Raw genomic sequence first — 14,662 nt, 5'->3', positions numbered from 1 at the left:
ATGCTCCTGATGAGGTGGCAGATGGTCTCCTGAGGGATCTCCTCCCACACCTGGACTAAAGCACCTCCCATCTCCTGGACAGTCTGTGGTGTAACATGGCATTGGTGGATGGAGCAAGACATGATGTCCCAGATGTGCTCAATTAGATTCAGGTCTGGGGAATGGGCGGGCCAGTCCATAGCATCAATGCCTTCGTCTTGCAGGAATTGCTGACACACTCTAGCCACATGAGGTCTAGCATTGTCTTGCTTTAGGAGGAACCCAGGGCCAACCGCACCAGCATATGGTCTCACAAGGGGTCTGAGGATCTCATCTTGGTACTTAATGGCAGTCAGGCTACCTCTGGCGAGCACATGGAGGCTGTGCCACCCCACACCATTACTGACCCACTGCCAAACCTGTCATGCTAGAGGATGTTGCAGGCAGCAGAACATTCTCCACGGCGTCTCCAGATCCTGTCACGTCTGTCACATGTGCTCAGTGTGAACCTGCTTTCATCTGTGAAGAGCACAGGACACCAGTGATGAATTTGCCAATCTTGGTGTTCTCTGTCAAATGCCAAACGTCCTGCATGGTGTTGGGCTGTAAGCACAACCCCCACCTTTGGACCTCGGGCCCTCATACCACCCTCATGAAGTCTGTTTCTGACCGTTTGAGCAACCCATGCACATTTGTGGCCCACTGGAAGTCATTTTGCAGGGCTCTGGCGGTGCTCCTCCTGAGGGCCCAAGGTCCTTGCACAAAGGCGGAGGTAGCGGTCCTGATGCTGGGTTGTTGCCCTCCTACGACCTTCTCCACGTCTCCTGATGTACTGGCCTGTCTCCTGGTAGCGTCTCCATGCTCTGGACACTATGCTGACAGATACAGCAAACCTTCTTGCCACAGCTCACATTGATGTGCCATCCTGGATAAGCTGCACTACCTGAGCCACTTGTGTTGGTTGTAGACTCCGTCTCATACTACCATTACAGTGAAAACACCGCCAGCATTCAAAAGTGACCAAACCATCAGCCAGAAAGCATAGGAACTGAGAAGTGGTCAGTGGTCACCACCTGCAGAACCACTCCTTTATTGGAGATTTCTTGCTAACTGCCTATGCTTTCCACCTGTTGTCTATTCCATTTGCACAACAGCATGTGAAATTGATTGTCAATCAGGTTGCTACCTAAGTAGACAGTTTTATTTCACAGAAGTGTGATTGACTTGGAGTTACATTGTGTTGTTTAAGTGTTCCCTTTATTTTTTTGAGCACTGTATATGAGATAGACTCATTACATGCAAAGCAAGATAGTTCAAGTCGTGATGTGTCAAAGTTGAGATGATTATGGCTTACAGCTCATGAAAACCTCAAATCCACAATCTCAGAAAATTAGAATATTGTGAAAAGGTTCAATATTCTAGGCTCAAAGTGTCCCACTCTAATCAGCTAATTAAGCCATAACACCTGTAAAGGGTTCCTGAGCCTTTAAATGGTCTTTCAGTCTGGTTCAGTAGGAATCACAATCATGGGAAAGACTGCTGACCTGACAGTTGTGCAGAAAACCACCATTGACACCCTCCATAAGAAGGAAAAGCCTTCTTAATTGCAAAAGAAGTTGGATGTTCCCAAAGCGCAGTATCAAAGCACATTAATAGAAAGTTATGTGGAAGGGAAAAGTGCGGAAGAAAAGGTGCACAAGCAGGCAGGGATGACTGCAGCCTGGAGAGGATTGCCAGGAAAAGGCCATTCAAAAGTGTTGAGGACTTTCACAAGGAGTGGACTGAGGCTGGAGTCAGTGCATCAAGAGCCACCGCACACAGAGGGATCCTGGACATGGGCTTCAAATATCATATTCCTCTTGTCAAGCCGCTCCTGAACAACAAACAATGTCAGAAGCGTCTTACCTAGGCTAAAGAAAAATAGAACTGGTTTCTTGCTCAGTGGTCCAAAGTCCTCTTTTCTGGTGAGAACAACTTTTGCATCTCATTTGGAAACCAAGGAGCCAGAGTCTGGAGGAAGAATGGAGAGGCACTCACTGCAAGATGTGTGAAGTTTCCACAGTCTGTGTTGATTTGGGGAGCCATGTCATCTGCTGGTGTTGGTCCATTGTGCTTCATTAAGTCCAGGGTCAATGCAGCCATCTACCAGGAGATTTTGGAGCACTTCATTTTCCAGCAGGACTTGGCACCTGCCCACACTGCCAAAAGCACCAAAACCTGATTCAATGACTGTGGGATTACTGTGCTTGATTGGCCAGCAAACTCGCCTGACCTGAACCCCATAGAGAATCTATGGGGCATTGCCAAGAGAAAGATGAGAGACATGAGACCAAACAATGCAGAAGAGCTGAAGGCCACTATTGAAGCATCCTGATTTTCCATAACACCTCAGCAGTGCCACAGGCTGATAGCTTCCATGCCATGCCACATTGAAGCAATAATTTCTGCAAAAGGGGCCCAAACCAAGTACTGAGTACATATGCATGCTTATACTTTTCAGAGGTCCGATATTGTTCTATGTACAATCCTTGTTTTATTGATTGCATGTAATTTTCTAAGATTGTGGATTTGGGATTTTCATGAACTGTAAACCATAATCATCTCAATTATGACAAATCATGGCTTGAACTATCTTGCTTTGCATGTAATGAGTCTATCTCATATTAGTTTCACCTTTTAAGTTGCATTACTGAAATAAATGAACTTTTTCACGATATTCTAATTTTTTGATTTTCACCTGTGTAGGTAATCCTTGATTTATGACTGCAATAGAATATGCAATTTCAGTCTTACGCTCTGATGGTTGTACAGTGGGTCACCATGTGACCATACAAATGCAGCAGTCATTAAGTGAACATTATGGTTGTAAAGTGAAATTGTTCATTATAGGGTGATTTTTGCTGGAAACTGGAAGTAATAGGAGGAGGAGGAAGAAGTATTGTGTATGTTTGCCATCCTGGTTAATTATACTGTGAAGTAAAAAAGATGGGGTAAAAAATTAATAAATTAATGCTGGTTTCCAGCAAAAATATCAATTTCAATCACATGAGTGTGGATTGCTTCAAATGGCATAAAAGCAGACAAGTCATAACCAGTTGTAAGTTGAGGACTACCAGTGATAGGTTTAGAACATGTTATTTGAGAAGAAGAGAAATCTTGAGTTTTTAATTTGCTGCAATAGAGAACAAATATATTTCTCTTTTCCAATAAGACTCAAAAGTCTTCAACATAATCACATATTTTTGACAGGTAATCAAAAACCTTCCTATATAAAGGCCATTGCAGCTATTCTTCAGAAAAAAATAACAATGTACAGCGAAATTACCAAGGAAGACCTGGAAAGGTAATTTCAAGGGATTTTAGATCTTTAAAAAGTTCTGTTTATTTGTGCTGGGGGTAATGCATGGTTTCTGGACTATTAAAATGATGCAGTATTGTTAATAGCTTAATATCATTGGTTTTAGGTGCAATAATAACAATAGAATTATTTTGAGTTCAGTTATCTAATTTGAAGAATAAGAAATGAATGTTTTGAAGTTCATTTTCTGAATCTAAATTGGTAGATTAGTACTGGGTTTTCATCTAGAAGCTGAGCAACGTCTATGATTAATTTCATGTGAAGCGTATTTCAATAAACTATCTGCTCATGGGAAAAAAATTCACCTCTTTTTGTTGCATTAGAGAAGAAGAAAGAAATTTCTTTTCATCATGTTAAACCACAGTTCATCATGGTAACTCAGAATAGTTAATGAGCTGGTTAATACAAATCACAAGCCAGCAGTCCCAATTCTGGGCTTTTTCTATATTTTTGAACTCCTGAGTCTCCAAGTAATGGCTATGTTAAATGGAGAATTCTGCAGTTCTGCTCCACAAGTTGGGAAGGCCAGGTTAATGTGTCATGTTCTTCTACTTTGATTTAATTGGATCATCAAAGCTTAAAGCTGCAAATCAAGTCACAATGACTGAGCCAATCGGGAATGTTTTTAAGAATCCTTGCTTAGATTTGTGAGCTTGGCCACTATTTCATTGTTATGGGAAATTTGAAATCCCTTGGCAACCTTGGATCCATCAAAGTCAACCAGACAAATGCCAATAAAGAGTTCCCATTCTAGTCCAGTCCAGTCCAATTTTAGAGGCTGCTTTATGCTAACTATTACATACAGACACTACATTTATCTGGAGATGCAGTGTGAAGTAGGTTTTTGGGGAGAGTTTCTACTAATGGCATACACACAACTCCCATCTCTTCATAAAGTTTTTTTTTGCCTGTTCTTGCAAATGGATGAGAGCATTAAGCAAACAGGAACATTAAGTCATAGGCCTAGTGTTAATAATGGAGCCATAAAATAATTAATTTTTGGTGATATTTCAGTATCAGATGTTATTACAGCTAATGAAAAATAAGTGTACTTACCGTCGTTCACTATTCTTATTTTTCAGACTGCTCTGTAAAGCTGCTTTGGGCATTGTGAATGAAATGCTAGGTTCTAGATCACAGAAACAAGAGAATGGGAAGCAAGATCTTTTTAAAACTTAAAAGGAACTACATGCCTTATTGTGTTGTGCCTCAAGTAAAACAGAATATTGTTTTAACTGGTTTTTTTAAATATTTTAGTTGTAGGTTAAAAAAACCAGATTGTGGTTCAAAAAATTGATTTTATAAAAAGTTACAGATTTTTTAAAATGCTACTATTTTATACTGTAAGTGCTCATATTATTCCTTGTACGTATATTTTAAAGAAGACGTGACCAAGTTTTTAATTTGCCTTGGTCACATGAAATGAAGAGGATTTGTCTTAGGCTGTATATAAAATATCAAATATAGCCAATGCGTATAAATACTGCAAAAATTACTTAATAATGTTAAATTTCTGTAGGAGATAATCAGGCTGAGCCCAAGGGAGGAGGGGCCAAGTGCATCATAAGTCTCCAGTTCTTTCGCACCCATAAGAGTCTGCCCCTCCTTGAATTCCATAAGCTTTTATCCATTTTACTTCGACCATTAGCAATTCAGATTTTTTACAGAATATTTGCATTTAATAAATACATATTCATTTGAACCACTCTGGCTCCTGATTTCTTATGTTTGACAGTTTATGATTTTGTGGGGAAGTATTACTAGCTGTTCAGGGTATCATGCAGCCCACAGGTTGGACACTGTTGCTTTAAAGAAATCTGTGCTTTGAATAGTCAGAACTTTTCTCATTAAATTTTATTTTTAAAGAATCAGAAAGCACATATTTTCAAGTACTAATACTTAGCTAAAGGATTGTATATATTAAACATTGAGTAATTGTGGCTGCTGATAGGATCAATGATAGTAGACATTTTTATTCCAATAATTGATGCTAATGAATAAATTAAACTTTATAACTTTGTAGCATTTTGGATTCTTTTTTTTTTTTCAAAACAGTGCTTTGAATTGTGTGGGAAGGGGAAAATGGAATTTTTCTACAACTCTTTAAAGGAGTCGTGCCCTTCTAGGATCAAGGGGAAATTGCATCATTATGAGAAAAGACATAGCTGCTTTAAAGAGTCATCGGTAAGTGTTACATTTGTAGGTGTTTTAGAAAACCTTTCCCTGATTATTTATATAGCATTAATTAAAAGATACATGCTATCTGTAAGGAATATTATTGAAAGAAGACACTCTATAGTTGTTCATGCATGTTTCTATAAGGATCTCTAGAATAATAACAATAATAGATAATTTTATATAAGACTGCTTTTTGTATGATAATCTCTGTGGGTGAAATAGGTTGGACTTGGAAACATGGAAAAGAAAAGGTGTGCCTGACTGCCTGGGTCACCAGAGGGAAATAGGAAAGAACACCATATTTCAATTCTATCTTACACATGTATCCATATAGTTAGTGGTGGGATTCAAAAACTTTTACCACTGGTTCAGTGGGTGTGGTTTGGTGGGCGCACTCTGCGTGCTTGTACACACTTTGCATGCACCCACGTACCAAACGCCACTTTGCGCAGGTGCAGAGGCGTTCCAATTCACCCCCTGCAAGCCTGCACTCTCCCGGTCGCTTCAGCAGCTGCCGTGTGGCACAAAGCAGCTGCGCTTCAAAAGCAGAGGATAAAGGTGAGTATGGGAGCCCGGATAGGCGGGCAACAGAGTGGTGGAGAGAACTGGTTCGGTGTCTGCTGCTCATCACTGCTACTGGCTCGGCCGAACCGGTAGAATACTATCACTGCATACAGTTTTATATAAATGCCAGAGCAACCTAACTCATTCTGCTTCCATTCATATTTCTGCTGCAATAGTGCTGGGAGCACTCTAGCCTACTATGATCCTGCTCTTCATCTGCCCTCCGCTGAAGTTTATTCAAGCTTTATTTAAAATTAGTTTAGGAAGGCTTGTAGGCTTAACATTTTGCAAAAATAAATGTCAGGGTTCCAGAAATTGTTTGGTTTAATCAGTAACTCCAAGACAGGCATATTCTCTAAAACCAAAAACCTGGCACGTCTGTGAGATTTCAAAAACTAAAGTTTCCTCCCAGACCTCCCACAATACTCAATCAACATCCACCCATTTTCTCCCACATCATCAATCATGTGAACCAATCTCCCTTCAACTACAATTCTTGCTGTGCCATAAAGAATGACCTTGATAGTCTCAACGTATGTATTATGTCTACTGAAAATTACTCAAATACCAACAACTTCCCCTTCCATCCTCCGTATCAGTGTGGCAGCTTTTAATAGGGATTACAAAGCTGACAAATTGTTCTAGAATCTAATCCTGTTACAAAATGGCAGCACATTTCCCACAGTCATAATTTTGTATCCAAACCATTGAGCAATCAATTTGACCCTTTGATCTTTTGTTACTAATAATCAGAATTTGGGAGACTGGGTAATGTAACTGATTCATTATTATTTTTAAAAACTTTTTTTGTGGTAGTTATGGACATTAGGTGAAACTGAAAAACATGGTCATTAGGTGAAACTGAAAAACATGGTCATTAAGTAAGCCAATTATTCATTATATTCATTATTCATTTATTATTAATGGGTGTGGTTCAGTCAGTCATAAATTGAGAGTTATGTGTATTTTGCAAGATTAAACTTGTTCAGTTTGCTTGTATTGTTTTCTTCTATATCTTAATTTCTATGGTTTAAAGAACAGTGACTCAGCTTGACCAATTCAGAGTACAGCTGGAATGGTTATTTCCCTTGATTTGTAAACGATACTTCTAAGTATGTGCAATTCTTGTCATCTTCACCCCCTTTTTTTGTGTGTGTGACATCAAGAGTATTTCAAAAATCCATGGAGACAACTACACTCTAAACCAAACAGCCTGAATTGTTCTTCCCATTGTTTGCAATACGCCTATCTCTTTCTTTTTCTTTTTGTTGCATGGAATGATTAATGGAGGCCATTCTGCTCTAAAAAATGTCTATTGTTCATGCTATCAAGAAGGAGCATTGTCTGCAGATTTATAGGACCATTTCCTTTCTGAGCACAACTGCGTGGAAAAAAATCTTAGCCTTTTTTGTTAGTCTATTGCTGACAATGATTGGAAGCTTAGGCTACAAAAATGCCACTATTTAGTGCTTTAAAAAGCATCCTTATATAAGTAGTCCTTGACTTGTGGCCACAGCTGGGATAGGAACATCTGCTAAGCTGTATGTGAGGCATGTGACAATGCTGATTTTATGTACTTTTTTTGCAGTGATTAAATGAATCACTGCAGTTAAGTGAACCCCGTTGACTTTGTTATCAAGGGAAGGTTAACTGATGGCAATCTGATAAACTCAAGACACTGCCACCATAACAAAAGTAAGCTGGTTATGATCATATGAGTGTGGGGACTTTATAAGAATTATAAATTTGAGGATTGGTCATAAGTCACTTTTTCATAACTTCAAACATTAAGTTGAAGACTACCTTTAATTGTAAATAGAACATTATAGATGCTGGCGAAAAAAGCTAGATCAAAAATAACCAAATAAGCAAAGGTAAATTTTGGAGCCTACTTTGTGGGATGGATCAGTGGGGAGTTCAAATTTTTTTACTACCGGTTCTGTGGACGTGGCTTGGTGGGCGTGGCAGGGGAAGGATACTGTAAAATCTCCAGTCGGAGGTGGGATTTGCCAGTTCTCCGAACTAAAAATTTCCGCTACCGGTCCTCCAGAAATGGTCAGAACCTGCTGAATACCACTCTGGGATGGATATAATGTCTTTGCCACTGTATCCACTTGAAGTGGATTTAGGTCATTGGAATTTTGTCTCTATCTGATTTAGAATTCTTACTCATTGCAATATTTCATGGGTAAAATCATTTGCACTAACTCTAATTTAGCTGTTGTACTTTTTCAATATAAGCCTTGGTCCATCCAACTGCTTCTCTTTGGATGCATTTCATTAGCGAAACCAGAAAATGTCAAAAGAGTTGATGTACGGTTCTTCTGTACATGAATATTTATTATTAATATTTAAGTCGAGAAATTATGCCGGTTACTTTCTCTGAAAAGAGGTCACTTCCAGGCTGGCTGTGAAATTATTTCTTCGGTCCTATAGCCCAAAACTTGGTGGTGATTCTCACCAATATTCCTTTTTAGGATAAAATATTAGAATTACTTCTCACTGGGAAAATTATGGTACCCGTTAAAAAAACTGGGACTTTGTATGGTTTTGATCATTCTCTTTTAATATGGCCATTAACCCTTCACTAACAACAATGCAGATAGCACTAACAATAACATTTAGACTTATATACTGCTTCATAGCTCTTTACAGCTGTCATGCCCCCATCATAGAGTCTGAATCTGAGGGGGGAAGATGAACAGTTGACAGAGCAGGAGAGTGGATCCATTGGCTGTGGAGGAAACTAGAGAAGGGCAAAGTCAGGCTGAGCAGAGCAGGGGAGAGGTAGAACAAGGGAGAAGGGACTCAGATGAAGACCAAGGCCCATCCCCTCCTTATCCTAGGGCGCGCCAGGGAAGAGAGCAACATGGGTGGCATGGCTTATAAGGAAGAAAAGAGCCCTGATTCCCTTCACAAGGCACACCTGGGGATGGAGTTTAAAAGAAAGGTAGTTGGGAGGGGCATTTGCTGGGAACAAACGCTGAATTCATCTATGTTGAGAGGTGTGGTCTGCATTCCTGGCATTCCTCCTGGTGATTGAATTATTGCCATGCTTCTATGTGCTTATCTTGCCTTGCTGGAATTATGATTTTTCTTGGACTCATTATCTTGCCCTGCTTGATGAGTCAGCCTGCTTACAGCGTTTGGACTGGAGTATTTACAGCCAGAAACTACTGCAGATTTGTGGGAGAGCTTTCCTCCAGACTGGAGAGTAAACGGGACGTTGGGGATAAGTTGGGGGCAAATAAAATATCTGTTCTCTGGCTGTGTTGCCTTTGTGCCACCCCCCGGGTCATCCCAACAGCCTTCTAAGTGAAGTCAGCATACTTGCCCCCAACAATCTGGGCCCTCATTTTGCCAATCTCGGAAGGATGGAAGGCTGAGTTGAACTTGAGCCGGTCAAGACTGAACTGCTGGCAGTGAGCAACGAACTGCAACGTTGCATTCTAACCACTGCACCATCCTGTCTAAGGTAGTCATGTTCTTTTTATAACAAGGGTAAGAATGAGTAACATTTTCTGTGGAAACATCACCCAAAATTAATAAACTCATAACAACTTGGTAGAGCTATTGTACCTGCACAACAACTCATAGAAGGCTGGAAATGCATATCATGAAGACATGCACATTCAAAGAATGACTTGGCAAATAAAAACTAAGTAGTTTTATGACTTGTAATTAGGACTAGAATTTCCATTGCTAAACATGGTGGTTGTTAAGTGAGTTTTGTCTGATCTTATAATCTTTTTTGTTGTTGTTGAAACTAATCATTGCAGTTAAGTGAATCATACATTCGTGAAGTGGATCCTTTCACCCATTGGCTTTGCTTATCGGAAGCTGCCTGGGAAGGTTGCAAATGATCAGATGACTCTGGGATGCTGCAAATGTCATAAGTACCAGTGGCCAGGTGCCCAAATTAAAACAGTGCCAAGAGACTCAAGCCAACCATTCCCCCTTTAAGAAAACCAAGAAGCACCAGCTGAAAGGAAAATTCAGAGCAGCCCTTACAACAGAGCTGACAACAGAAATACCTAAGTATAGCCATTAAGATAAGAGAAATCAGGCTAAAAATAACTCACCAAGGCAAAACCAGAACATCCTTTTTCCTGCCCAATGAGAGGATTAACCCTTAGGACAAGAAAACACAAAGAGGAGGGACCACGATTAACCCAGGAAAACAGGAAAACAAAACCCAGGGCAATTGGAAGCACATCAAAATCCATCAAACTGCAGGAGCTTCAAAGTGGAAATAAGCATAAGATCTATACTTAGCTGCTTGCAAACCAGGAACATTCGTGTCACTTTTTGCTTCTTGCCTTCCTACATTAAAAAAAAAATCCCACTTTCTGGCAGCTGGCTTCTGCATCCATTTCTTCTCAGCGTCTGTGTTGTGTCCCAGCTGAGAACGAACTCAGGAAATTTCTTTCACCAGCACAATGGTCATAAATGTGAGGGCTGGTTATGTGCCGTTGTAATTTTGAACAGTTGTAAAATAATCTGTAATCTGTAGAGTTAAAAATATCTTAAAGGACCAACCACATCATGATTCACCATTCTGATTTGTCTTTTTAAATTGTTAACATTAAGAAGAGTTAGGAGAGACTTAATGGGAAGGAAGAGCAGAGGCTTCGTCGCAAGCTAATCATAATGCTACTATACACTAGAGTATCTTTAACATGTGCAGACTTCCCCAACAAGCATGAGGATTAGAAACATTCTGCTAGACCAGGGGTGTCAAACTGGATTCCTTGGAGGGCTGGGTCAGCATTGTAGTTGTCTCTGTGGGCCAGACAGGGTAGGAAAGGAGATGGGCTGGATGGCTTCCTGCAACACCCTGCTGGCCAAAACAGGGCACGGGGGCGGCCATGAGCAGCCCCTGCGCAGCCCTTTTTCAGCCTGGATGGCCTCCTGCAGCAGCCTCCCGCCAGCCAAAACGGGGCACAGAGGAGCTGCCTGCCATTTCGGCCAACGGTGCTGTAGGAGGTTCACTAGTAGAGGCACCCCAGGCTGGTCCTTTGCTATTTCCAGGCCGGCTCTGCGGGCTGGATCCTGCAGGCTGGGGCCAACAGGATAGATCTAGTCTGTGGGCCGTGAGTTTGACACCCCTGTGCTAGACTGTGGTCAGATATATTCATGTACTTGTTCTGATGTCTAAATCAGGGGAGTCAGGTTTAAAAACATTTCTATGGTTTTAAATTTGTTTTCTCCAGGGAGATGGTAAACCTGCAAATGACTTCCCTAAAAACTCCTTCATTCCTAATAATTCCTGAAAGCGTTTTTAGTTAAGCTTGGCTGTACTGAAAATATCCTAGAGTAAACATTAAACAGATGCTCAGGTCTGTGGTTAATTCTCACTCTTAGTGAGATACAACTCTTAATTCCTCTCTCGATTTTCTCTTAGGTAATTACTAACTACACTTTCAGAAATAGGAGAAACTCCCTTTTTAATGGTATTTTGTAGATGCTTTTTCATTACTTTGTGGAAACATCATCATTTAGCTGTAGCCTTGAGAACAAAATATCATATTGCAAACTACTGGTAGTTACTAAAAAAAGATCAATATTTTTAATACTTCACTGAGCTCAATCAAGCAAAATTTCTCTATTTTTCTTCCCTCAGTCAGCTATTTGGCAAGAAAGACAATGGAATGTGTTTACCGACTTAAGGTGCAAAGAGAGTTATTTTGATGTGGTTTTAATGAGCTATTCAGAATATAAGAATCTCTTCAAATATTGCAGGAAATCTCAATCCACTCCTACCATTATGAAAACAGTTTTGCAACATTTCCCCATCTGGATGATAAATGAATTCATCTTAATTGGTGATAAAACTCTAGAACAATGCAAGACTAGCTTTAAAATGTATCTTATGTCCTCCTGCGATTCATTACAGTGGTAAGTCTTAAGAAGTTTCCAGCTCTCAAATGGTATATTATTATATTCTCAGGCTGAACCACCATTTTCAAATAATATTTACTAGATCAGCAAATATAGATTACTTCAGGTACATAAATTAGTGTAGCTTCCGCTATCAACATTTGTAAAAAAAACCCTATATGAATAAAATTAAGGGGATAGGTTTAAACAAAGATGACCCTCATTAATAACACACACACACACACACACACACACACACACACACACAAGGTCTTATGCTGATATAGCTGGCTGGCTGGCTGGATAGGTAGGTAGGTAGGTAGGTAGATAGATAAACTGATACATATACATGTATATGTATAAATGTATACATATACATATAAGCTGATTATATATATATATATATATATATATATATATATATATATATATATATATATATATATATATATATATATATATAATCATTTATTGTCATTGTACATATATACAACAAAATTTATTTTAGCTTCTGCTGGTGCTATCCATAATAAAAGTACAATACAACATGAATAACATAGAAAATAGTTGTTATACAAGTAATTATGGAGAAACCAGTCATATGTTTCCATGTATACATGGAGTGATTTAGGAGTCTGACAGCCCGTGGATAAAATTTATCCAACTGGCTATGCTTCTGTGTCTTCTGCCTGATGGTAAAAGTGAAAAGGACACTGACCAGGATAGGAATCGTCCCTAAGTATCTTCCTTACTCTGCTGAAGCAATGAGTCCTGGCGATGTCATCCAGTGGTGTTAGGGGGCAACCAATGGTTTCTTGTGCCGAATTAATCACTCTCTGTAATACCTTCCTGTCTGCAGCTGTTAAACCAGCGTACCACACTGTCATACAGTATGTAAGGATACTTTCTATCATGGACCAATAGAAAGAGGTCCCCAGCCGTTGTTCTACCCAATTTTTCCACGGGATTCTAAGGAAATGAAGTCTATTGAGCCTTCCTTACCACCAGGGATGTGTTGTTTTTTGAGGTGAGGTCTCGACTAATAAGGACACCCAAGAATTTAAAAGAAGAACCCCTCTTTGCACAGCCCCCCTTGATATACAGTGGAGCAGGTTCCTTTGTATTTCCGGAAATCCAGCACCATCTCTTTTGTCTTGCTAGAGTTTAAATTTAAGTTGTTTTTGAACACCATGTGGATACCTTCTGGACTTCTTCCTTGTATGCTGATTTGTCCCCTCCACTTATAAAACCCATCACCATTGTGTCATCTGCGAACATTATTATGATGTTGGATGGATCAGAGGATATGCAGAGGAGATATATATATAGAGAGAGACATCATGGAGATGATAGATAGATAGATAGATGATAGATAGATAGATAGATAGATAGATAGATAGATAGATAGATAGATAGATAGACAGACAGATAGACAGACAGGTAGATATGGTAGGTAGATAAGCTTATATAGAGAGAGAGATGAGTCCACCAGACTCAATTATCTGGAAGCCTGCACTCCCAAACCAAAAAATCTCCACACCACAAGCCAGGCAAATACCTGGGCACAAACAGACCCCCCCCCCCCCCGATACCTCCTGCTCAAACACACACCAACCAGGCACCCAGATGAAACCTAGCTTCCTAATAAATGATAGCCGTCCGTTTACTTGGAGCCAAGCTGCACTAAAAGCCTCCAATACAGGAAACACAGTGTTGCCAGCCAATCAAGACACAAAAAGCCACAAAACATACAGAAGATATTAGAACACCAATCAAGCAGAACACTCCAAGACCAATAAACACAGACCAAGACTCCCAACCAATCAGGATGAAGAAAAAAACCATTCTGGCACAGCAGTAGGCTAGCCCCAAATTTAAAACTGAAACGGCTGTGAAAGCCTGACTCACAGACGAACACAATACACAAGCCTGATGATGCCAGATGAGATTCCGCCAAAATGTTGCTACAACTTTAAAAGCACAACTATAATGACGTAGGAAAATACCCGGACAAAGCTGAATACCATACATGTAAGTACCCGCAAAAACTTAAGAAAACATACACACACACACACACACACACACACTTACGTGCATACATGCACACATATGTATAAACAAAGAAGAAACAAAATAGTGGACTATATATATCAGCCATGATGTGTGAATAAATCCCACTATCTTGTTTCTTCTGAATAATTTCAAAAATAGTGGTTTCAGGAAACTGGTTAATGGTTGAAAGGACTACAACTGGGAATCTTTATCTTCCATGAAAGATAAACTGGATTTACACTTGGTAAGAGTGAGGAAACAGCTCTAGCTGTGACACATATGACATAATATATTATCTTTGTGTGTAGTATTTCATGCACCCAACATGCAATCTATATTATATGCTGTAGTTTTGAAGAAGGAGAGCATAAAAGAAAATAAACATGTTGGATATTGTGTTAGTATGACTTTCCAGTTTGGTGTAGTGGTTAAATCATTGGGCTAACACTGGGAAACTGACTCCTTTGGCTAGTCATTCCTTCTCAGCCCTGAGTAGCAGGCAATGGCAAACCACTTCTGAAAATATTGTTAACAAACCTATACAAACTTATCCAGGCAATTGCTAGGAGTCACAACTTACTCTGAAGTCATATATACGCACACACAACCATATGAACACACATACTGACACTATATCTTGTTTTAAGAAGT

The 14,662-nt window shown here is 39.7% G+C and overlaps 1 protein-coding gene across 5 annotated transcripts in view; it reads left to right on the top strand.

The window, feature by feature from the left end:
• Positions 1 to 5,361, top strand: part of NCAPG2 (non-SMC condensin II complex subunit G2) — a 50,309-nt gene extending 44,948 nt beyond the window's left edge. For all 5 annotated transcript variants that reach the window (XM_087917876.1, XM_087917878.1, XM_026718327.2 and 2 more), the window contains 2 exons: positions 3,229 to 3,322; positions 4,420 to 5,361. In XM_087917876.1, coding sequence (XP_087774002.1) covers positions 3,229 to 3,322; positions 4,420 to 4,516 — 191 coding nt within the window. In that variant the 3' untranslated portion in view covers positions 4,517 to 5,361. The remainder of the gene's footprint in view (positions 1 to 3,228; positions 3,323 to 4,419) is intronic.
• Positions 5,362 to 14,662: the final 9,301 nt, after the last annotated feature.

The sequence above is a fragment of the Pseudonaja textilis genome, chromosome Z (genome assembly GCF_049901715.1).
Source record: "Pseudonaja textilis isolate UNSWEBS1 chromosome Z, rPseTex1.2, whole genome shotgun sequence".
NCBI classification, from domain to species: domain Eukaryota; kingdom Metazoa; phylum Chordata; class Lepidosauria; order Squamata; family Elapidae; genus Pseudonaja; species Pseudonaja textilis.
The sequence above is the reverse complement of the archived record's forward strand: the minus strand, read 5'-3'. Positions and strand labels throughout refer to the sequence as shown.